General features: G+C 43.4%; 1 protein-coding gene across 1 annotated transcript in view; it reads right to left on the bottom strand.

Moving 5' to 3' along the window:
* Window positions 1-24,429, bottom strand: part of LOC134163514 (deubiquitinase DESI2-like) — a 61,337-nt gene extending 36,908 nt beyond the window's left edge. Inside the window, exon 1 of the mRNA XM_062618382.1 lies at window positions 19,685-24,429. Coding sequence (XP_062474366.1) covers window positions 19,685-19,723 — 39 coding nt within the window. The 5' untranslated portion in view covers window positions 19,724-24,429. The remainder of the gene's footprint in view (window positions 1-19,684) is intronic.
* Between the last annotated feature and the right edge of the window lie 1,139 nt (window positions 24,430-25,568).

Genomic DNA, 25,568 nt, shown 5'->3' with positions numbered 1-25,568 from the left:
GCAAGTGATGCATCATGCAAGTAATGAATGCTTGGGTTTGAGACCATTCAGTTCCCACTCCATGTATCTGTCTTCTCCCAGGTTAGGTGGATGCATGCAAGAGGTGAATAGATTCATCAAAGAAAGATCAACAGCCCAGCCGGGTATATTTCATCTGCTCTATGAAGTACATGTTTGGTAGCATTTCTATAATTCATTTTACTGTGCTTCCCTTTAACACCTGAAAAATCTTGCTCAGCCTTTCTAACTGGAAAAGGTCAAAAAGAGACAAAAAATAAATTAATCAGTATAAAACTTCATAGAGGGAACAAAGTTGTACTTGACAGGGCATTATGACCAAAGGAATGTTTGCATCAGTGGGAGATCTCACCTTGGAAGTGGTTAGGGGTGTCAGACAGAGCTAATAAACCAGTTGCTGTTTGTATGTATCCTACCAGATCTAAATAAAAAGTAGCTTGTAATCTCTTTGGAGCCAGAACTCTGTCTCTTGTTCCCATTCATACAGTGTCTTCCTGAAGTATGATGGAATCCCAGTTCATGGCTTAGGCCCATATTTGGTATCATAAATACTTTATTACCAGCAGGACAAGGCAAACACCAGCATGCTGTAAGCAGGGGAGTGTTACCTCATTCCACAGGACAATACAGATAAAACTTGCACAAGCAAATAGGAGATCTTTGTTCATGCATCATGTGTGCAAACATAAATACAGACTGTACATATACAGCAAAGTCTCAGAGAACAGCAGTGTTTTAACTCTCTGGTTTACACGAGGTGTTCAGCTAGCAATTAGCAAACATGTCCAAGAGTGTGTGCAAAGCCAACCATGGGCAGTCTGATAATTAGCCTCCTTTTATATATGCCATTTTATTGTTCAAGCCTAGAAAGAAGCCTAGTATTGCACCAAAGGTGCAGCACTATAGGGTTGTCCTTGGCAAGTCTCCTTACAGGAGCTGTTTTCTTCTAACCACCCTCTTCCAGAACAGTCACTTGCACAGGAGTACTGCTGGATCCCTAGAAATGACTATGATTTCTGTGGCAATAGTGAGCCTGCTCAGAGAACAGCGGCCTTCAGTAAGTAAATTACAGAAGATGCAAGTTTTTTAACTCTCCTATCTCACTTTATTCTCCAAGGTGCATTTGTACATTCTGAATAATGAGAATAAATACACGGTTTGGTTTGCCACCTTGCAGCAGCAGCAGCTTCTAAGTAACCAATACTGGATATATACATACAAGCCACCAGTACATCTTTTTCCTCACTCCTTGTAAAAAAAAAAAACACAACACACCACACTCTGTGACATGAGCTTCATTTCTATTTCATGTAATCATGTAGTCATGGTTTCTACCTCACTTGAATGCTAATACCATAGCAGTTTCTGCACCCGTGCTTGTAAATACCTTCCTTACTTTCCCTTCCAACTCAGTCCTAGCAAGGCACAGGCTCCTTTTCATCTGTTTAATGAGATCGCAACACACAACAGATGTGAGCAAGACCAGCCTGATGCTGAATTGCTGTGTTGGTGCCAGTTCTAAAGAAAAACACTCCCTAAGTGAGAAAGAATACCAACCAGGTTCAGCAGAGAGATGGGATGGAAAATAACATGCTTCACATTACAAGTGAGCCTTTGGAAGCTGGATGAAGTAAACAGGAATCAATTATAAGTTTTAAAGCCTTAAGAAAACGGAAGCTTTTGGAAGCACCCAGATGCTCCATTTCTTTGGAGTGTGGAACTACTTGGCATTGCAGCACTCAAACCTTCGTTCAAGTGCAGTCACATAGAAGATTTAGACAACATGAACCCACAAACTGGGGTGGGAAAGACCCAAGGTATCCAGCAGAAAGGACTTAAGACATAGAGCTCTCTTTCTGATCACTCCTCATCCAAATAGTCTCAGGACCCTGTGCTTTGAAAGCAGATGAAAACATTGTCACTTTTAGCTTCTAGACAGACCTTAAAAAGACAAGGATAGTGCCCCTCCAGTAACATTTAGATATCTTCACTCCTTCCTCCAACACATCAGAAAACACAAGTCTGTAGGGCCAAGTGATAGCAAAGCTGTAAAAGGAGAACTCAGACTTGACACGGCTGTTACAGAGAAAATAAATGAAATCTTTACATCAGAGCTTTCTTGTTTCCACCAGAAGAAAATCAGTGAGATTCCCATGCCTGAACCTCTCACTTATATTTTTGTAGAAAGAGTAGGAAGAGTGAGGAAATCGGAAAAGGCTCTGTTTAAAGAGGACATGGATGGTACAGACGGACAGAATTGGCCCTGGAGGATCCCAGGGGCAGAAGAACACTTGTCCAAGAGAAACAGAGGAACCACATGGACAGAATAGCTGAATTGCTAATGATCATGGGCAGCCTCTCATGTAAAATGTCTCTGGGACATAAGCACCAGAAGATAGCAACTGTAATGCTAATCTTCAAACAGAGGTCCACATGAGAGTCAAGGAATTACAAGTGTGAAAGCCTGACATCTAGACTGGATTAATTAGTGGAAGTGATAACAAAAATATAGCATTAACAGACAAAAAAATACGATGTTTTGTGTCAACATGATCAACATGAGTCAACAAGGATCAACATGACTTCTGCAAGGGGAGATGCTGTGACATCCACCTCTTGGTATTCTGTGGAGAAGGCACTGATATTGATATGGCTAATTTAAGAATGATTTTTATTACATTCTTTAGAAAATGTCTTTTAGGATGTAACTAGTCATGAGACAGATATGGTGGGGTTCTGCAGGTGGCATCAAAAAAGTAGATAGGAATTGACTATTTTGTCATGTATAAAACCTATCAAAAGGGAGTCATTTTAAAAAGGTGAAAGAGACTTTGCTTTTCTCCACTAGGTAGTAGACCTGCAAGCTCTCTGGCAAGGCATGTTGATACAAAAGGTCACATTTGTTCAGGACATCTGAATGGAAGGAAGAGTCATTGAGGATTAGTAAAGAGACAGCTCAGAGAAGCCCCAAAGCTGAAAATGTTTGGATACTGTGAAAGTGTTAGAAGGAAATGTCATATATGCTCATGCTGCTCTGTCTCCCACAGTGGCCACAAGCAGGCACTGAATGGGAAAGAGTAATAATATTGGATTAGATGGACCCTTGCTCTGAGCCAGTTTGGTCATTCTTATGTTTGTGTGCTCTGTGTAAAAAAGATTGAAAACATTGAAAGGAAGCCTTGGAAATGAGTTCTTCCATCATAGCACAGTGATTTAAAAGAAAAATAATATATATATATATATATATATAAAAGAGGTTTTATTTCTCAGAAGAGAGGGAAATATAAAGTGGGGAGCTATTTCAAACGCCCATCTGAAAGACTCTGGAACCACTGGAAGAGAATCTGCCTCCGCTTTGATAGTCAAGATACAGTTTAAGCACAGGTTTTGATATTACACTGTAATTGCACAATTAGCTCTTGAGTGCAAAAGGGATTCTCTTGCATTTATCCATATCCAACAGGGCAGAAATCCAAAGGTTTCTGCCCACTGTGGATTTGCTCTTCCAATTCATTAGGATTAATTTCTTCACCACCCACACAATTCTCTGAATCTCTTCCTCCCCTCCTGCCCCATTGCCACCTGTCAATGTTATAAAGATGATTGCTGTTTCTTAAAAGCAGCACAGAGAATCTTTATCCATCTATTTACTGACAGATGCTTTTTCTCCCCTCCTTTGCTAGACTATTTTTTCCCAAAAGCCTGCAGTCTGCCAAGCTGTCCCCAGAGCACATATGTGAGGGCAGTGTTTAACCACATGACCTCCTGTAACCCTAGTGTGTAAGACAACTGTGTTGCTATCCCTCCAGAATCCTAGGTACCACTGTATTTTGACAAGTCCCAAGGAAAACACAAAAATATATCCAAATCAGTTTGCCATCAAATTAAATTATAACCTGTACAAATTGACCAGCACAAAGACTTCAGGCTGGTCCACAACAATAGTTTTTATTTCTAAAGTGAAGGATAAATTCTGGTAGATTAACGTGAATGCAATCCTGTTGTTGAGTCACTGGGCAGAACTAGGAATGACTGTTTCTCCTTACCTCTTCCTATCTCAGTCCAAGACTTGTACATGGTCATGGTAAACAAGTGTGGCATTAATCTTTCATGTTCTGGCTCATTTACCCCTGCTGACTAAGTGACATCTTTCCAGAAAGCCTCTTGAATTATATTACCAGAGCTGCTCTGTAAATTAATTGGTTTGGGAAAAACCATCTCTGATCCTATTGGTGTCACAGTCTGACATGAAATCCTAGGAGTTTTCCTTCAAATTGGAAATCATGATAGTAACAGAAAGCCTGCACTTTCATTTTAAAAAGACTGAGTGCTGGAAGAGTGCTTCTGACCCACAGTTCCCTCCAGGGCTGGAAGCTATCTGAACTCCATCAAAGGGCATCACAGGTAAACTGGGAACCTCAATAAAAGCTTTTGCTTTGAAATATCTATCAAAGTCCTTGAAAAGGTATCAGAGCATTTTCAGCACCCAGAGCTGGAGAAGAGGAAGAACAGTCTCACAAACTTAACTCCACGTAAAAACCCAAGAGACAGGGCAGCAACAAGGTACCTCGTCACAGAATATCTCACCTTGGAAGGAACCCATAAGGATCATCAAGTCCAACTCCATGCTCCTGAGAGGACTACCTAAAACTAAACCATAATGACCTGAACTCTGACAGACTTAGTGCCATTACCCTGGGGAGGCTGATCCAGTGACCAACCACCCTCCCCGTGAAGAAATTTTTCCTAATGTCTAATATGAACTTCCCCTGGTGCAGCTTCATTCATTTTCCTCAAGTCCTAGAATCGGACAAGTCAGCCTCTCTGCATGCCAGCACCTTAGCTGCAGGGTGGAAATAACAGCCTTTTCCTTCTCCAGAGAAATACTGGGAAGTATCCTAAAGAAGGCTGAGAAAGGATGATGTGCTGGAGAGGAGAAGGCTAAGTGGATGTCTTGGGTACCCTCTTGTTCCAGCACCTGCAATGGCATCACAACATGGAGATACTCATGTTGACTTTCAACTGGCAAATACCATCAGCAGGCTCCAAAGCAGAGAGCTGTTCAGTGGTAGCTAATATATCCTGGCAAGAAGCATGTCACACAGCCCTTGGTGCTGCATTGTTTTCTTACCCTATTTCTTCATCCTCAGTCCCTTGAACAATATCCACCATACTGCAACATGCGTGTCTGCAATTTGCATTCCATCATCTTGAGTTGCTTGGGCTCTCCTGACAGAATTAAATGAATAGTGAACTGAGTGCTGTCTTTCCCTCCCCCTTACTTCAGTCTCCCCCGGTTGTTATGCATGCTGAAGTAAAAAGCTTCCTCTGAATCAGATTTCAGCTGTCACAAAGCCAGCAGTTTCCTCCTAGGAAGTCTGGGTGCCAATGACAGAAATAGCAGCTGCCTCTGAATACTTCTGCTATATGTGGTCAAAGGGCAGCAAAAGCCAAGGCCAGGAGCAGGTGTGGGAGCTGACTGCTTGCAGAACCTCCCCAGGCAGGCTATGGTGGGGAAAGGAGGGGGACCACCACCTCCTGATGGATGGAAGGTCTAGGGCCAGCCACCAAGGCAGCAGGAGCGAGGTTGCAAGAGGGCACATACTCATCTGGGCACAGTCAGGCAGGTGCTACCCCTCAGCCCACCACCCAGGAACCCTGCTGCTGCCTCCCATTTCTATGGGAGTCACACCAATCCAGGCAGTTTTATCTCAGATGCCAAAAGGCAGGCAGCATTTTAACCTCCCAAGTATCCCACAAACGCACTCCAACAAGAGCACTCTTTCCCTTCTCACAAGTGAGACATCCCCAGGCAAAGAGATTGAAATGACTTGCTACAAGTATGGCTGACGTGGGAACAAGGACTAAAGCTTTGGCTTTTCTCTTTCTCAACATCCAGTGCTTTACTCAAAATGAAGGTTTGGTTGTTCTCGGCTAGGGTCCAAGGACATGCTTTGTTGGCAGCATTACACAGGCTGTTTGGAGCTTTTTGATTCCCACATGTTCAAAGCACTTGTATTTTTCACAAAACATTGTGGTATCATTGAACACAATATTATGTTTGAACAGAAAGGAGGAAAAACCATCTCCTTCTATTATTACGTGTAAACAAGAGATGGTCTCCTATAACCATGCAATCTTAGTAGAGAATGAAATAAAAGTGAGCTTGATCCTAGCTGTGCTAATTAGTGATGTGCTATCATCAACTGACTGAGACAAAAAAGCATCCTGTCAGATCATTTCTGGAAGGGTGGAGGAAAACACTAAAGTAACTGAGGACCTAATCATGTCATGGGAACCCAAAAGAGCAGTTTAAGTCACATGTCCTGTTTTAATGGGTTCACTTACCTGCATCACCTAAGACTTCCCACAGTAGGATTTTAAATGGTGGCAAGAAAGTAAAATTGCCTCCAGTTGTCAGCTTCTGCAGCCTATTAGAAATATGCTCATACTGGAGAGAGCCTTTGGGAACTCCAGGGAACTTTTACAAAGGGCACAGAGGCTGTCAGTGTTTAGAGAGCCGCCACTGAGACAAGTGCCAGCTGCAGGCTTCACGAGATAGTTTAGTGAAGGTATCTTGTGCCACACTGCTAAGAGAGACTCAGTACGTACTTTTTTATCTGGGTGATCCTGAGAGCATGACATTACCTACAATGCTGCTTCTGCAGATAGGCAGAAGGACACAGATTTATTCCTCATACAAACTGCCCTACAGATGAGTGGAAAATAGCCAGGATTTTGGTTTGTTTTCAGATCTGCTTCAATGTATGTTATCAAAACTAACCCAGAACTAAAGTGCCAGTGCCATTCCATTTCCACTAGAATAGTCCCAGCTAGAAGGTGCCAGGGGTCAGGTCCGCATATGAATACTCCCAATAGCAAGAAGTGCCTTAGTACAAGCTGAGTGATTTTCTTTTTTCATGACTATTCTCTGGTCTCTGTCTCTCTCTCATACAAGCTAAACAGAGAGAACAGGCAAGTCCTAGTGCCCCACACAAGCTCACACCTCTCTGTTTCCAGAGAAGCAGCAGCATCCCAAAGAGAGGCACAACAGCCAGCCAGCCAGCCAGCCTACAATCACAGAAAATTGGCTGTGCCCCCCCAGGATTTAAGAACCCCCAGGTATCTTTCAAGGGAACAAAATGCCTACATGTTTTTCCTAGTAGGTGCTCATAATGGGCAAGAGGACACCAGAACTGCACACAGTACTCCAAGTGAAGTCTATGCAAGCTCTGGGAGCTGAGGCTGCACTTTGCAGGATGCAGAGAAGAGAGCTGGTAGGGCGAGAAGGTGGCAAGGTTGGAGTGCCCCTGGAAGTCAGCAGCCTTTTCTAGACACTTTGCCTTTTGTCCCCCAATGCAGAAAGAGGAGGTATTATCCTGCAATTCTCCAGTGGCTTTCGCTATCCTAGCCACCAAGGGACCAGAGCAGCAATGATCCCTGCCAATTCCTAGTGACAGCTCACCTAAATGAGATGCATCATTAGAGTCTACGTTCAGGTATTTAATAGGCTTTAACATCAGCTTTAATGAGACACCTCAGAGACCTCAGGAGAGGTAATAGACAGCTGGAAGCATGCTTCAAAGTCCTGTGGGTACAAGAAGTAGAATTCAAGTTCTGAGGTACCAAGTACAGGATTTTTTAGCACCTGGTGTGTTAGAGAGCATTAAATTGTTCTTTAATCTAACTTTAAAATCTCCATCTGCATAAATTTGTTTAATCCAGCCACAGCTTTAACTGTATCAAGATTATCCAAAACAGCAGCTGCAGTAGGCACTGAACTGCCTATCTCAGAGTAATTACACATTACAAAAGGAATCCTTGAAGCATTTCAGTAACATGCCATTGTACAAACAGCACTTAAAAAAAACACAGATGAATGTATGAGCTTCCTAGCATACTGCTGAGATGGGTTTGGAAGACAGAATGTCACTTTTACTCCAGCTAGCTCTTCCTGTTTCCTTGCCTTTCTCTTAGAATTAGTGAGTGTTTTAAAGAGAAAAGTTCATATCGTGGTTAATCCTGTTGGATTGAAGACTGTGAAAAAGACAAGTATAAGGAGTCTCTCCCTCCTTATCCCCTTTTTCTTTTACATCCCAGTTCAGCTCTCAGATGAAGTGTTCCATTATTCTGCCTGAATACAAGTGACAGAAGAGTATTCTCAGCAGTCAGGGGGACGTATGACCAACCCAATTAACAGGGGGTTTGGAGGAATCCCTTTCTGTCTCCTCTTTCACACCCAGTGATGTCCTGCCTGTTTGCATGGCTTTGCTAGGGCCTCTGGCTACCATGATGCAGAGCATCTCCTGCCAGCAGCACTCTGCCCAAAGGGGGAGACAGGAGACAGAATTTGACCCAGACAATAAAAACAACTGAAATGTTCATGGATTTGTGTGGCTTGCATTAATTTACCCTTCCAGAGGCCTTTGCTCAGCAGAAACCACAGCTCTTTTGCTTAGAATATGAGACGCATTGGGGGGGGGGGGGAAGGATTTGTAGTACTTCCTTTCTTCTGGTTCCAAGAACACCTGAGTTTGAAACGGGTCCATTTACTTTGCCCTTGTTTATTTCTGGCTTACACTGGAATTAACCTGTTCTGTTTCAGTTCCGTACAACCTATTCCTCAATGCATTGGCCCTCAGTAGTCTCGCAGTAGCGAGCACAGAGCAAGGCATAGTGCTCCAACAGCAGAAAATAGGTCTACTCCACATCCCAAAGAGCTGCCAAAGAGAAGATAGCCAGCTGTCTTGGATAACAAACAGCCATAAAAAATTAGAGTGAACAAGGGTACAGCAAATGGCAGTGCAATCAAGAACAATGGATGTTAGAACTGGAGACAGATGGTGGGTGGATTTCAGCTCAGGACATGCATTTTTAGCTCTGGCCTCCACAGATTTGGAAGCCTCCAAGCACTGCCTTCCCACCTTTCCACAATGTCTCCATCACAGGGATACTCTAAAGATGTACTGGACTGTGTATCCTTTGTGCTGGGACAGACTCAGAAGAAAAGGATCCACATGCACTCTCTGGGTTAGGTAGCCGGTTAAGGGAGAAAGGGCAGAAAAGATACAAATCCACTCAGGGCAACAAAGCCTGGCATCTGGCTAAAAATACCCTGAATGGAAACAAAGCAATAAGAGGGAAGAGCAAGGTTGGCCTCTACTTACCAGGATTAGCAGCAAGTGTTTTCTGCTTGTACCTCATAACTAAGAGTCCAGACACTTGTGCAGGAGGGTATAGACCAACTTTCTAACCACCTCAGCCTGCCAAAAGGGACTTGATTCTCTACCTGCCTCAAAGGGAAGCAGGTCCCTTTCACAGGTCACCCTCTCACAGTGTATCTGGAGTCAGGCCTTCTCACTTCTTCATGGTGAAGCAGTTTTGTTTCATACAAAATAAAGAATAGATTCCTTTCATATGAAAAAACAAGAAAACAAGTATGAGTAACACTATAGCCTGGCTCCAGCCTGGACACCCTTCTGGAACAGTTAGGATCCACTGGATAGAGCCACTCTCCTGATAAATGAATATTTCAGACAAAACCTAAGTGATTTGAAACAAGAGACCCAGAACAACCAAATCCAGAGTTTTCTGCTGTCTACTTCTATGGCAGACTTGCATGAAGGGCAGTTGTTTGAGTCCCTTTGGGATTTTAACCAGGTCTCTGTCACTCCAGATGGATCAGCATACTAGATGGCAGGATGGTAGAAGTCAAATGCAGAACCACTACTGATCCTCTTACAGCATATAAGTAGTGCTCATGTCAGAACCTCTGGGCATGTCATGCCATCTGAAATACCCTAAAATATTCATGATGTCTCTACAAAGTGGATAGCTGTGAAACAGGATTCATGAAGGAAGAGATCTGGACCTTTCCTGAGAGGAAGCCAGAAGTCAGATGGATATCCTAAAATGGCTCTTTATGTCTGTGAACAGTTAGGCAGTTGAATGGAGCCTTTCATTTTCTAGATAAGTGATCTGCTAAGAAAGCGCTTGGAAATACTGACAACCTTGGCATTCTATGCAACTAGAAGCAGGCTGCTGTGGCACTTGCCCAACTTCTGCCCAAGAGTGCAGGTTAATGACAAAGATAACCTATTCATAACCTCTTGGTCTTCTTTTTCTGCCACTTCTCACATTCACCAAGCTAATCCAGAGCTGGGAGAAATGACAAATACAGGGCAACTATAGAGTTAACTGCTTCAAGTAGTCCCAAACAGAACAAGAGAAACAGATGAGCCAAGAACGTCATGTACCATGGGAAAGCTAACTTATGGCAAAGCCTATAATTCACTCTATAAGGTAACATTGGTCTCCTCATGCACTCTAAACCCTGAGGCAGCAATCAGCACCTAAGAAGCTTTTTTTCTTGCATCAGTATCTGGTATAAATCAATCACTAGCAGAAGAGAACAGTAAAGAGGTTGACAGTTACTTGTGGGTTTAAATAAGACTGCATGGAAAGCACAGTAATAGATCCGTGTTGAAGGTTCAGCAAACCATGTTACCAACAGAGCTTACACTGTGCCAGGTCCTCCATCTCCCAGATATGGGGATCTATCACTAGTCACATGGCATTCGACTCATGTTGACCCACATGATGAAGGCACTTATTAAACAGGCTGAAATGCTTTCAGCATTTCTAGCATTTGACACTTGCTTTTGTAGGTAAGCATGCCTACCTATCAGATATCATTTATAATCCACAGCATTTCTTCTTCCCTTGTCATTGCTTTTCCAGCCACCTTATGATTCATTGCTGAAAAACTAAGTTACCAATTAAAACAATTTTTCACTTTAGGATATAGCTTATATTTTGCTCTGAGAGGAGAAGTCTCATAGATTCACATGCTGATTAGGTAAAGCTCTGAAGTAAGGAGGTATCTACTCTAGATCTTGCATACTCAATAATATCCAGTGTTTACCTAGAACAGTATCAAACACTGTTTTCTTTCCTAACAGTATGAGTCCGTTTGCTAGGGAAAGTATCATCAGACTTGGTGAATTTTGCTTCTTTTCTTCCCTAACACAAATATAGATTTTATGTATTGATTGATCTCTGCCTTCCTCCCCAGCTTCAGCTATGTCATCTTGGCATAATCACAGGAACAAGACAGACTGAAACAGAGAATTAGAATAAGGGCAGCCCAGGTCACTAACATAGCTTTTGGCCCTAGGACACCATTTAAATTCAGTTCATTGCAGTAATGCACAACTATATATACCTGTCATTCACCACACTTAGAAATGGATCTGACAGCTGTTCCAACTTAGTAGCTCTACACTAATGCTCAGCCCTCCCCAGCAGAAGCTCCCACCACTTGTGTAACTGGTCCCTCTGGGCTGCCTCAGTAGGAAGCTGGATGACCAGCTGAGCCGTGACACTAGAGCAGTTCAACCTATAAACGAGAGATAAGGTACAAAAGGCAGAAGGGTCTGCTTTACTACTGCCAATGTAAAGTTATTTGGTAGGAGAGTGACAACCTCCAGTCCATCAGCTTTAATCAGTTCTAAGAGGGTTTTGTTTGGTTTTGGGGTTGGTTTGTTTGTCTCAAAGAACAGCAAAGTGACATTAGGAATCTTGACAGCCTAATGAGCCAGAGACTTAATCTTGCTGACAGAAATGCCCTGTTCTAAAAGGAGTCTGCCTTGCTGTTTGGGGAAACCCCAAAAAGCACCAGAGAATATTTTTTTTCCATATGGTTATAAGAAGAATCAGAGCTCCCAGAGCTGGTCAGAGACAGGACAGTGGCCTGTGACTTTGCCTGCAGATGGGGTTAAAGGGCAGCTTCCAGTAGAAGTAAGTTTTCTGTATCTCTAGGTTAGAGCTGACCTTACCTTAAGATGCTGGTCTTACACTCAAAATCCTGCCCATAATACTCCTGACTCCACAAGAGCTCAAGCTTCTTTGAAACGTGTAAAGACAGTAAATCAGATTCTTACCTGCAGGAACCAACCTAAGAGCACTTCACAACAGGACCTGTGAAGCTTTGCTCCAGAAGCAGAGATTCCCACATTTTTTACATTGTGTTAGCTTTCCTAGGTTCTCCTCACTTATAATGGTTTCTTATACTTGCTGATGTAAAGGAGAGCATATTGTGGAGCAGTTTTCCTAGCCCATGCATGACTAGCATAAGTGAGAACTCCCATGTTGCCCTGGATGAATCAGTTCAAGTCAGTCCACTGGGCAACAGAGCACTGGATCGATAAGCTTGCTGGTGGGATGACTGCCATAGCTCTCATCAAGCTCTTAAGACATCTCATGCATAAGGATAGAGTAGTCAGCTAAAGAACTGCTGTGCTGGAGAAGATCAGCAGTAACATGGACAGGTAGCCAGCTTGTCACCCTGACAATGTCAAAACAGACTGTTCCCCTGATGGATAACACATCTCCAGGCTGTTGCTAAGACAACAAAAATCCATTTATTATGCATAAATGGGCACACTTCATCACTGGACTTATTAACCAAGGCCATGCCACTTACTCTTTAGCTACTTAAGTGGTTTAGGCCAGATGCCACGTTTCAATTCCTTCTTCTTGAAGGAACAGATTCAGCTGCAACTCAGTGTATCCATTTTTTAATCTTTTCTTCCTACAATTGATTTCCTCTCTCCAAAGATACAAGAAAGAAGGGATGTCTAGTTGCTTCCCATCATTTTCTCACAAGGTTGAACCAGGCGTTGACTGCATCACAATGCTTTGAATCACCAAACTGTTTTCCTTTCCACTCTGCTTCTGAGCTCAAGCAGGGCAAGGCAACAGCCCCACTCCATGACTGGCCTGCCTGAGGTCAGCCTGATGTCACTCAAACTAAATAGATGCAGGCTAGGAGGAAAACAGAAGCAGAAATAAAGCTTAGTTTTCCTCACCTGCACACACTGCCAGGCTGCTCAGCCTGATTTATTTGAAAACTTTAACGTACTGCCTTCAGATTTCCCATAAAATAATATTTTTTTTTAAAGGTGTTAATTTTTTAAAGTCAAGAGCGTTTGCAGTGCAAAATGTTGCATCCAAGAAAAGCAAAGGAGTCTGGATAGCCCTCTCATATGTTGGGCTCAGGACTCTGCTGACATCCAGTAAGAGCAGCTTTCTCTGCCTCCTGTCTTATTCACAGCAATGGGCTATCTGGTCTCTCTGGCCTCTAGGGAAGAGTCTTCCAAGAGAGTTTTTGGGCCCATAATAACAAGTATCATGGTATCACACTACAGTTACAGGTGTTGCAGTGTTGCAGTAAGACCATCACTTTACCTCAGTGATTATGAACCCCGGACCTACTATGCAGCATAATTTAATACTCTAAACTCAGTCCTACCAAAAAAGCCCCAAACAAAACACCTGAACAAAAAACGCACCCGTGTACACACACAACAAACCCAAACAGAAACAAACAAAAACCAACAAAACAATTAAAAATGGTAAAGAAGGACAACTAAAAGCTCTAGGAAGGCACAGAAAACAAGCATCTGAGGTCTGCCTGATCCCTCACACTACTGTCTGTGACTAGCACTATGTTCAGCTACTCTTAGAGACAAAAATAGTTCTGCACTTATGTAGGACATGTTATAGTACTGTGGGGAACCCATCACCAGACACCAGGCATCTGCTATCTCACCATTCTGTTTTGTTATCCATTACACTGTACTTCATATGGTTTGAAGACAGCAGAATGAATATGGCACTGGAAAAATAAACAGCCAGGGATAAATAAGGCAAATATCTTTTTCTGTCAGGAATTTAAGGGTTTACCTTTGATCTTACCCTCAACAACAAGCCAGTGAAGAAGATAAAACACCCCGGATCTTCCTTAGCCACAGCTTATTCATAGAAGAGGGAATTCTTATGAGCTTTGAGAGTGGCCACAAAGTAAGAATGATACACCTACTGAGCACTTCCAAGAACATGGCAAACTTTTGAGTGAACACTGTGTTGCAGAGAACTGAAGTGATTCAGATTTGGCAGGTTTGGCCAGAGATGACTGGGAAATATTTTAAGGAATAGTCAAAACATCTCATTTAATGTGTTTTAAAAAGTGATGATTTTGTTTCAGAACAACCTTTTATATATAAAGCTGTTATATATATATAAAAAGTTGTTCTGAAATGTAATATATATATAATGATATAATATATATTAAGAGTTGCCAGAGTTACGTTAAAAAATCCCAAATGCAATATTTCACATTTTGCTCTTCTTTTGTTAAATAAATTCTGTTTGGCCAACATATGAAGGATGAAAAGGAAAGAAGAGAGCCTAGTAACTATCACTTGATTTTTTTGAGGCCACAAGTTGCTCTATTGACTTAGAGCATCTCTTCAGCTCATTGCAGCAAGAAACTCCGCAGCTATCAACCTGCTTGATGAAGAAGTCCCCTTGCTTTCCATGTGGCTTCCTCCAAGTAGAGTCAGGTGATGCTGCACATCTCCACACATAGCAACTCACAAACAAGTAATGAGTAGTGCAGAAATGAGATGATACCTCCAATAGCATTTCTCACTCTTCTAAGTCAGCTGGGAGCTGAGACCTCTACTAACAGTAATCAAGAGCATGTTGACATTTTTCTGAGTAACTAGACTTATTCTTTCCTCCAGAGAGAGAATAAAATGTTCCATGATTTAGTCATAGCCTAAAACAAACATGCCACAGAATGAAGTGCTTTGCTTGCAATCCCATTGCTTTTTCTAAAACAGACTCAAAGGCCTCTTTTCTGCTCAAGGTAGAGGTACAAATCATCTCTATTCCTTCAGTCCCAAAGTATTTAATTATAGTGGCCATGTCTCTCTCTTTTCCACTTGCCTAGGAAGCCAAGAAGGGATGACAGGATGGTAAATCTGCTGGTTTTCAAGGGTACAAAGAGGTCATCACCTCCAAATCATATGTGAGCAATGGATTTCAGTAAAATACTGAAAAGAACAGAGCTGAAAAGTGAAAAAGGAAAAGCAGCTCCCACCTCTGCAATATGATTTTGCATCACAGAATTTGGCTTAAGGCAGTAAAGTTTTATGCATTTATTCTATGGCCATACAGACCCTTTCTGCCTTTCCTCACAGATAGCTGACATGCCCTCTTCATGCAGGGACTCTCACAAGCCTTTTCTCAGAGTACATAAACAAAACCCAGTTTTAACCCCATCCCTGCAGAATCACACATACAGGCTCCCACACCACAACTTTTCATCTAGCTCATCTTGACCCAGTAACCTCCTGCCAGCCTTCACTCCCTGAACCTAGCAGTATGTAGAAGCAACTGTAAGATGACAGACATTCATAAAGCCAGGTGGAAACAACCTCACTAGAGCTCCTCTCCCTACCTAGGCCACTCTCAGGCTGTGGTCATCTCTGATCAGTTTATGCTGGGAAACCACAAGCTGGTTGGCCACACAGAGCATGATCACCGTTTCTTGGTGGTACAACTGAAACTACGGAGAAAAGTCATTACAAACTGTTATCGTTTGTAACACCACCTTCCTCCTTCTCTCCCTCCCCAGAAATGCTGCCTCCTGTGCACATGCAGCCTCCCAGGATGCTCTGTTCCACTGCATCAATAAAAAGCAGGAGTGAGATTCACGTCCTGGAACTCTTAGAAACTACATGCATGTCTATAAACTTTTACATCCTCAACCCAATGTACCACCCCTACTTCAACACGGGCTGCTTGCCCTAAGATCACAAAATGGAGATGTGAGATGCCCTAAGATCACAAAATGGAGATGGAGATCACTGCTGTGGAGACAAGAATGCTACTGTGTTTGTTTCTCTGTCAGGGCCACTTGGATGATCCACTTACTGGTGTGATGGAGAATTCAAATTGATGACACCATGACCCACTTGCTGATCAGTGAAGCAAGAGAGACCCCAGTCAGAGACCTACAGGGACATTCTTTGCCATCAGCCATTGGCCTTCAGCCATTTAGCTGGTAAATTATATAAATTATATAAAGAACTGAAAGAACATGGAAGGACCATTATGAATAATTACATTTTGGCTACTTCTCTGAAGTTAGAAGTCACAGGGAAAAACCTCAGAGTTAGTGCATCTATGGTGACCTGAATCTTGTTTCCCACTCATTCACTTCAGAGAGGATGACAAGAAATGTCAGTGGAATCAATGAAATAACAGTGGGACAAGGACGAGAAAGAGACTCACCCCTCTCATCCAAACAGACCCTGTAACACTGCTCCCTGGCTCCCTGTTGACTAGGGCTCACATTCTTCTCTGCAGCACATCTCAGGGACTCATTCTCCCCAGCATAAAGAGTAAGCAAAATACCAGTAGATCGAAATCACAGTTTTGAATGCTATCAGTTGCAAAGACAGTGGAAATTCAGGACAACCATATCTGTGACAGAAGAGGGACAGCAGTGATATGAATATCTTTGCTTTTAATTTGATAGCATAAATGTGTCATGCAATAAGCTGAAAATATTTTGAGAGCCCCCAGCTTGAATCTCCGCCAAGAGAACTATTTTTAGTGGAATGTGTTTAGCTCGCTTGTTAAAGATTTAAACCTAGGCAGTAATTGCAGTTACTCTTCTGTCTGATTTAAGTAGGCAACATTTATTAATGTACAGTGATTAAGTCAACTATTCCAAAGTAAGCCACAAGGACTTAAAGCAATCAGGAAACAGTATAATATCCTGGCTGAAAGAAGTCGGCCCTGTGACCTAAAGTATGATCTGATCCATGAGAAATAGCCTATTAAGGCAGACTGGAGGGACTAGAACTGTAAGTTATGAAGGAGAATTTGATTTATCCCTCTAAAAGCAAAGTGATAACTGACTGATCAGAGCAAACTCTGTCATAGATTTTATAGACCAGTTAGTTCATGCAGGTCTCCGAACAGCTCTTGTTTTAGAGTAAGTCCATGTGAGAGCTGGATTCAGATTAGGAAAGAGGCTCATCTATGATCAAATCCTGATCCATATTATTATTCTGTGTTCACACACCTTAAATCTGAGTACAGTATCCTGCATACTCACTCTTTAAAATGTCCTGATTGAGCAGCATAGTTCTCCTGCCCTGTCTCTTTTGCCAGTGTTCATGTGTGTACAAGCTCTTTAGGAACAGATAAAACAAGATATAATTACCCTGCAACCTGGGGGTGAGGGAAATTGCTTTTGATGATGATATTCTGAATGTCCAGTGATTTTTGCTGAGTTGTTTTATGCGGAAGAAACTAAGTCTACAAATTATCTGCTTCAGCTGTTTGTGAAAAACACCTCATTAACAGAAGCACTTTTTTCCTAAAGAAGCCTGGTACATATCTACTGGGTAAAAGGACAAATGGCTATAATCTTTGAATACACAAGACTACATAGAGTAGGTATTTCATAGCTGCACAAACCCCATAATTGAACTTCTGCCCTAGGGGTAAGTTTTCCTGCAGTGTAAGTGCTTCCAGATGCCATAAAGGGGTCATGTTCCTTGTCAGGAAAGCAGAGCTTTACATCCAGTTCATTGTTATCCCCAGCTGTCTTTCCCCACGCCACCCTCCCACCCCCACCCCCACCCCCCCCCCCCCAATGAGGCTCATTTTCCAACAGTCATTCAAGCAAATGTGCTCATTTCCCAGTTCCCCCGCAATTCCCCACCACAGTATAACAAAGTGCAGATTTTGCATGGCTACATTCCAAACTCTGTGGTGTTAAAAATCATAGCAGCAATGGAAAAGCATATAGCCTCAATAAACATAATGTAAGACTTGAACTAGAGGTGACTCAGTGGTAGTCAAACAGATGCTATATGAAAATAGAATGGTTTCTATGTACTCAGCGATTAACCCATAGAGCTAGTACCTTCACACTAGGTTTTCATGGTTTGCAAAGCAGCAAAAATTACTCAGTCTGAATTAAACTGGTGACCTCATCTCAGTACACTGATTCTGGGTGTCCATCTCTGAACACAGTAACCATAAACAGCAAGTCCCTTCTCCTATAATTACTTTGGAATTCATCTTTGGTGTCAGTCACACGAAAAAAGGCAACAACCATGCCCATCCAGTATTTGGACCTCTTCAGCTCAGTAGCAAAACATTCACTGATTCAGGACAGCTCAACAATGGCTGAGAAAGGAAAGTTCAGACCACAACTTGCTGCAGAAAAAAAAAAAAAACTAAAAAAATTGAAAGGAAAACAGTGGACATAACAAAAGGACAACACAATCCCTTTATCTTCCTCAAAGTATTAATGAGAAACTCTTGTGTGTGCATTTGCAATGCCTGTCCCTTGTTACCAAGCACTAGCTGTCACTTGCTTGGGTTACCAGACCTGTTGATTGAAGAACAGCTTGGGAGACTTCACAGTTCAGGCTGACAAGCAGCTGACCCTAAAACACTCAGGCCCAAAGTCTAGGGAAGGATTTTATACCAACTTACTCAATTTTACCAATAATAGCTCTGGGAGAGACAGCTTCAAGCCACTGTAGTTGCGGTTTTCAGACTGTCTTTCAATACAGATACAGTCCTACCTAAATAGCCCTTACCAGTCCCTCTTCCCTCAGAAAACAACCCATTTTTTTAGTCAAAAAAAAGATCAGTTGATCTTTGTAATAAGAAGGTGTTGGACGTTTACAGCAACCCACTCCTAATCTCTTTAGTGTCTATTCTGTGAATTCCCCCAGCAGGGAAACCCACACTATTCTGTGGGCTTCCTGTTGAATGTTGTCACTGCCTGATGACAAAAAAGCAAATGTATGTATAGTCTTAAAGGTCTGGAGCTAGATATTTAGAGCTCAGTCAGCACCTGGGCCTCATAAGGCTGTATTTTCCCCAGTAAAGTTCACTAAATATTTGGAAGATCTGAAAACTACTGAATTGTTAGTTCATAAACAAAAAAGAGAGGGGAAGTGCACCATGCCTCTCCTAAGCTTCTGTTGGACCAGAAAGCAAACATGTTGTGCCAAGCCTTCTTCTCTTTGGGGGCTTATGCCAAGGCTAGGATTTCGATCTGATGTGTTAGCACAGATAATTCCAAGTCACATCCCACCCTTACAAGAGGAGGGCAAGGAAAGCCACTTGCTACACTGTGAACTTTCCAGGAAACATTGCCAAACAGCACATCCCTGTGCCCCTCCCTGTGTTGAAACTTCACCAGTTCAGACAATTTCTTACTCCTGTTGTTGCAATTAACCTTCAGAGAAAATTCTTAACTACAATCTTATACCTATGAGGAACTGATGCAGATGATTAGCCTAGAAATGGTGTCCTTATTGCAATTCGACAGTTCTTTCTCCTCCCTGGATGATATCCTGACCCCTTCCCCACAGCCTGGGAGTCCTTGCTCACTTAAAATTGAAGGACAATTATCTCCAACAGAGAGGTGTTCAAATCTTCTTCCTTAACTGGGACACTGGAAATTAAAAAGTCCTCCCCTCACCCAGTGCTGCACTTGAGAGATCCTGCAGAAAATCAGGCACAGTTTTACCTGTAATCTGTGCCAATATGCTAAACGTTTCAAAGAAAAAAGCCTGGGTCAGTATTATCTCTGACAGCCAGAACATGATATGCTTGGATGAGGAGTTTGGGGGGAAGGAGAGGGAGGGATCAGCCTCTCTTGGATCTGTGCTTGGCTCCTCTTCACACAACACCTGCCTCCAAGCACAGACTCCCACCCGACCCCACTGTTCCACACAGCACTCACCCCACCCCCAAATCAGTACTGTTTCGTACTCACCATGTCATAAACATTCAGAATCACTGGTTCATTTGCCATTGTTGATTGCAGTAGAGGCTGGATTAAAACCTTTCAGTCCCTGCCAGATGTGTGTTGCTGCCCCCAGGGTATGCTTTTACCCTGAGCCAGATAGAAGGAAATGCCTCATCCTACAGTCTCTGAAGGAAGGAGCATGGAGGGAGGATGAAAGGAGGGAATTCTTGTGGTTGAGGGGGTAAAGTTGGTTGCAGGGAGGCTGGAAGGCTTGGGCTGGTTTTGCTGGTTGTATAGGGTTTTTCTGACCCCTCCACAGCACGACAGATCCGAGGTTTCTTTCTAACTCTGTAGTGCACCTCAGGGTCTGTAGACTCACATACCACTGTAACCAGGCACCGTCCACACTCGTAAATCCCGATCCACAGAAGACAAACAGACTGAGCCCAAAGATAAGCCCTCTTCTGGCACCGTGAGAGAGGTGGGTGGTCGCAATGAACCTGTGCGCTAAGGCACGGAGCAGCTCCCGAGCAGGGCCCTTCTCGACAGACCGACCGCCGGCAGCGCGCCCTGGCCTGCCGGGAGCTCTCCGCGGTGCTGGGGCTCGTCGCGCCGGTGGACGGGAGCTGTCCGCCGTGCTGGGGTTCGGTCCGCGCTCAGGCGCTCCGGGGAGGGCTCTCCCCCCCTGGCAGGACATGGCGAAGAGGCTGTGCCAGAGGGGCTCCAGCGCCGGGCTCGGCGGTGGGAGGAGGAAGAGGAGGGGGCTGGCTGCCCCCGGGGCAGAGGGGGGATGCTGCAACCCCCATCCTGCCGCAACCGTGCCGGCAGACCCGGCGTCGGCGCCGAAGTTAGTGGGCAGTTCTCCGCAGGAGATAACGCGGGATTACCCGGCGCCGGAACCGGAGGGAGGAGGATGAGGAGCAGGTGCTGCTTCTAGGCACGGCGCGGGGCCGGGGCAGGGGACCCTCAGCTGTGCGCGTTCTGCTCTCAGCCAGGGTCAGTCCTTATTTCGGGATCAGCTCGTCCCGAGCCGGGCAACCCCTACTGACAGCCGGTGAAACCTACCCCGTCCTCTACTGGCTGGACGCATCTCTGCATGGCACACAGTGGGAAGGCGGGGAAGGGACGAAGCGACTGGGCAGAGCGAGTAGTTTCACTTCAGGCAGCGGCAGGGTCTGGAGCTTCTTCTGTCCTGGAGCTAGTTTACACTCGTGTTAGGTCCGGGCAGCTCTGCAATGCCTTGCCAGCAAACACTTCCCTCTGACCTGAATGAGAGAGTCATTTACAAAATCCACTGCGGTAAATGCATCTTCCCTGTGCTCCTCCTCTTTCTTTAAAGGGAAAGCAGAGTCTGTGGTGGCGCTGAGAAAGGGTGCAGTTGAGAGGGGAAAGAAGAGGGCTCCTGCACCCAGAAATCTACAGTGGTGGAGGAATTCACATGTTGACCTTAAGCGTTCTGACACCACAGACTTTCTGAAGCAGCTCCCCCTACTCCCCCCAAAAGAGGCAGGGATGACCTCATCTGAGTTGGAGGCGTATCTAAGGCTTTCTGCCAGCTCACAGCCAACCAGATCTCAACGAAAATTGCAGGGAGCCCGTTACATCATCAAAGCCCAGCATGCCCCAGCCCTTCCCGATACTGTCGTTATCCACATGGGAACCATCCTGTCTGGGAGAAGGGCTCACCTCCCTTTGTCAGGAGCAGAAGGACAAGACCATAGAGCTGCAGCCTTGTAAATAGTTGTTACACAGTGTGTAGGGTGATTTGTGGTGAAGGCAGGCAGCATGAAAGGAGAGCGAGTCCACATCCTGCATAGCTAAATGTCAGCCCAGAAGAGTCAGATATGAAACTTTTCCTCCAGCCAGTGCCTGAGGAGACCCAGAACTGCTTTGCCCTAACAGTATGCATTTGCATTTTGAAAGAGCAAAGCCATGGCTCAAGCCTGGCCATGATGGCATGCAATGGGGCAGAGACTCCAGCACAGTAATTTCTAACAGGCTAGTAAGTCCAAGGGTGGGCTAGGCAATACCACACATGGCACAGCGGGTGGGGCCAGCACCCCAACCACCCTGTAACCCATCAACTCCAACTTCTCTGTTAGGTGCCATTAACCATCTGGCTCAGCAGCCTGGGCCTGCAGGAGCAGTTTGTGCAGGTCAGAAAAGGGGCCTCCTCGTCCCCACTACTAGACTCCAGCTTCTGCTCAGAGAACAGACTGAGCCCCATCAGCATTTTAAAGACCATGAAGCAATGAAAAGCTCCCTCTGCAAGGGGTTGCCATTACTTATGCCCTAACTTATAAAACAAACCTTCTACTGAATCACACAGGGCTTGTGCCAAACTGTCAAAGATCCTGAGACTGTCACTTTGGGCACGTGTCTTGTCCTGGTGATGGTGATGTTTTAAGGAGACGTGAAAGAGAGGGAATAGCTGATATTAGACCAACTGATGTAATTGGAAAAGTGGCACACAAGCTCTTTCCACGCTTGTCCACATGGTTACTTGCTAAATTAACTGCAATGTCGGCTGTGCCTAGAGTTCACCAAGATAAATTGAGAGACATAAACCAGATCCATGCTCCAGAGACAAATATCTACAAATATCTAGGACTGGGAGAGGTGACAGGCAGCCACAGTCTTAGATGCTTGGTCCTGTAAACATTTCTAAAATAATAACTGTGGGGAGGGGAAGCTATAAATTAAGAGCAGAATTCCACTTCTAAATTTTAGAGATACAAGCAGGGAAAAAAAATTAAACCAAAAGCTTGTCTTTAAATTCACCTTCTTGCTTTAAGAGATCAAAGCCAGTCTAAATGTGCAATTGTTATTTAAAGGACTTCTGCTGTAGGACAGACAGCAAATGTCACTTGCACATTAAGACCTGGATTCACTCCCCCCAACTTGAAATGTAACTGCAAGAGCTACATTATGAATACCATTGCTCTAGGCTCCCTTTTCTTCCCCTTCATAGAAGGGAGTTGCTCCACGTGGTGACTTAGCCTCATCGGTGATCCTTTGAAAGTTCCTTCTTCTACCCCATTCTATTCTAGGCGACTTATTCTAACTCCAGACAGAAGGGATCAGTATGAATACAAATGTCCTGACATTAATATAAGCTGTTTAACAATCCCATAAACTCTTTACAAGGCTTGCCTTGGGCTGTGTTGAAGTGTTTCATCAGCAGCTCAGACTGACACCAGCCAAGAAACTGAACTGTTCTATTTCAGGTGTGCGAGTATGAACCTGCAGACAGCCCCGCTGCCAACAGGCACCAGAATCCACGTCTTGCCCTGTAAAAGAATCAAAATTTAAATAAATGGCAAATACAGAGGAAAAGATTCTTCTTACTACTTGCTAGAGCAGCTGGAACTTTGAGATCTGTTTTGAATTTTTCCTTAAACCACTTATGCTACTTTTAGGACAGAGCAGAAACACATTTTTTGTATGCATATGCTTAAAGTTGGACAACACCTCAATTCACATTTAAGCAGTTTGTTGCAAGGCCTGATTTTCTCAGATTCTTCACATCACTAGCACTCCCTTCCAAGGGATTAATGTATACAGTTTAGCTGTGGTCATCCACACTCACTATTCATGGCATAAGTAAGTGTGCATCTTAAAGGATCACTCTCTAAAGCAGACAATGTGGACTTACATGTCTTCTTACGTTAAAAAAGAGGCAAAAAGGGTTAAAAGGAAAATAATGCCACCATCCAACATGGGTTAGAAAACCAAGAATCAGGTACAGACTTCAGTAATTACCTGGTACATTTTTCAAGGAGGTAACTGAGAGCTTCGGCCACCTCCTCCAGGTCCCAGTCACAAAAGTGACAACGCTGGGCACTGTGAACAGTGCTGTGACATTTCACCAGGGAGAAGAACAAAAGAACAGCAGTACAAAAAAGAACTAATGGTTGTATTAGAGGTGAGAGTGGTATCTGAGGGTCTGCTTGTGTTACTATTCAGAAGTTGCACTTTAACATTTTTTCTTAATTTACACTCATGTACTTTCAAAGGCTCCTTAGCAATCTACTAGGGGCTTTCAAGCATGTTTCACAGTGGGGCTGCTCAGTTTAAACTTCAAGATACTTAATGGTCTGGTCTCTACATCAGCTACATCACTGCTGGCTGTCCATTATACTTTTTGACAACTTCTCATTTTGGATTACATATAATGTTTTTGCCCATGTCAAGCTGTCATTATTATTCCATTATGAGTACATCAGCCAAGACTATCCTTTTTAAAGGAAGTATAAAATAGTCTTCTAAAAACTAGAAATAGTATTTTTTTCAGGTCCCTGAGAATGGTGAAGAGTATTCAAGAATGTAAAGAGTTGCAGTGCCCTTCTTTCATTTACAACAATAAATCACATCCTGGGTAGGTGCTGGAGCTTTGTAGCCTTATTCCGGGACTGTCAGAGGAGGTACTTAGATTGAAACCTGGGCTTTGTTAGTCCTGCAGATTTAAAGTCCACCCATCAAGGAAAGCACCCAAACCTTCAAATTACAGAGCTCATGTACGCACCTTACATCTTTCCACCACACAACAAAGGATGACTTGGGCTCCATTCCCAAAGCAATTTATGTATTTTACACCGGGGGAAGACAATCCACAGAAAAGATGGAAGTTCCAGTACTTGCTCTTAGACATGTTCCCTAGCTACTAAGCTGCACTCCTTCAGCACCTTCAAAATCCCTATTGGTTAGAGTCCAGCCATTAGATGCCCAGGAATTATGTGTCTCTTTTTAGTCAAGCTGAGTATCCTATTCTGCAGCAATATCTTTCTAGAAAAGTTAGCAAAGGTAGTGGTAAGGATGTTGATTAAAGAGATGCATAAAGGCATCCCAACTTATTCACAGAATTTAGGTATCCTTTATTATCCCTTATCCCTGCCTTTCTTTGCAATCCTTTCATAGAACCTGAACACAAAGGAAATAAAGAAACCACAAAAATATTGAAAGGTGTCTCAAAATTAGTCCTAATTTTTAACTTTTCCATTGAGATTTTTGATTGTATGTGTAAGGTAGGGTAAAATACAACTAGCTAGGCTTACAGCTTGGTAACAGTAGTTAGTAACTACAAGTGCTCTACCATCTTTACTTTGGTTGTATTAACTTATTTACAAATCACTGTGGTTGGTTGGTGGATTGTTTTTCGGAGTTGTTGTTGGGCTCCCCCCCCCACCTCCAGAATAGTAAAACTTAATTCCCTTTTCTTATTTATTTGCTGTTTTACCTGCATGTTGGATGATTAGCCAGCAGATACAATAGCATGCTGTGATTCTCCAGGGCTATTATAGAATCCAGACAACACAAGGAACCTTTTAGTTTCTGAAATAAACACACCAAACACCACATCGGATGACAGGTATATCCACAAGTGCCTTCTGATAGTTTCAAGGCTACTGTGCTCTACTGACCAGCACCACATATAGGTATTACAATGCCAGTTTCACTTGATTCATTTTACTCTGTCACTCAAAAATCTCTGTTATTTTAAAGAGTGAGATATCCATTTATGCCTAAGCAAATATGGTAGCTCTCTAACTCCCCGGGAGAAGCTTGTCTCTTGTTTGATTAAATACAGAGGGTGGGCAGCTCATTTGCTCTGAGCAAAAAGAGCTTCAGCGTTAGACTCTGAAAGTTGATTTGTTTGATCTCTGAATGCAGATAGCATTTTACAGCTTTCCAAGGTTTAGTGACGGGTTTTGTTTAACCCAATATGTTCTGTAAGATATACCTGGAGGGCTCTAACAGGCCCCTGCACATAATCTGTATGAGCAAACAGGCTGTGGCTAACCATTAGACATGTGTACACTACTCGGACAATTCTTAATTCAAGCCAAAACCCACTGTAGTGCTTTCTCAAACAAAATTGTTCATATATAAAAAGATCAAATAGTGAAGAAAC

This window comes from Pezoporus occidentalis, unplaced genomic scaffold, assembly GCF_034315485.1.
Source record: "Pezoporus occidentalis ecotype Australia unplaced genomic scaffold, CSIRO_AGI_Poc_V1 ctg200, whole genome shotgun sequence".
Lineage (NCBI taxonomy): Eukaryota > Metazoa > Chordata > Aves > Psittaciformes > Psittacidae > Pezoporus > Pezoporus occidentalis.
Note: the sequence above shows the minus strand (reverse complement) of the source record. Positions and strands in the feature narration are given on the sequence as shown.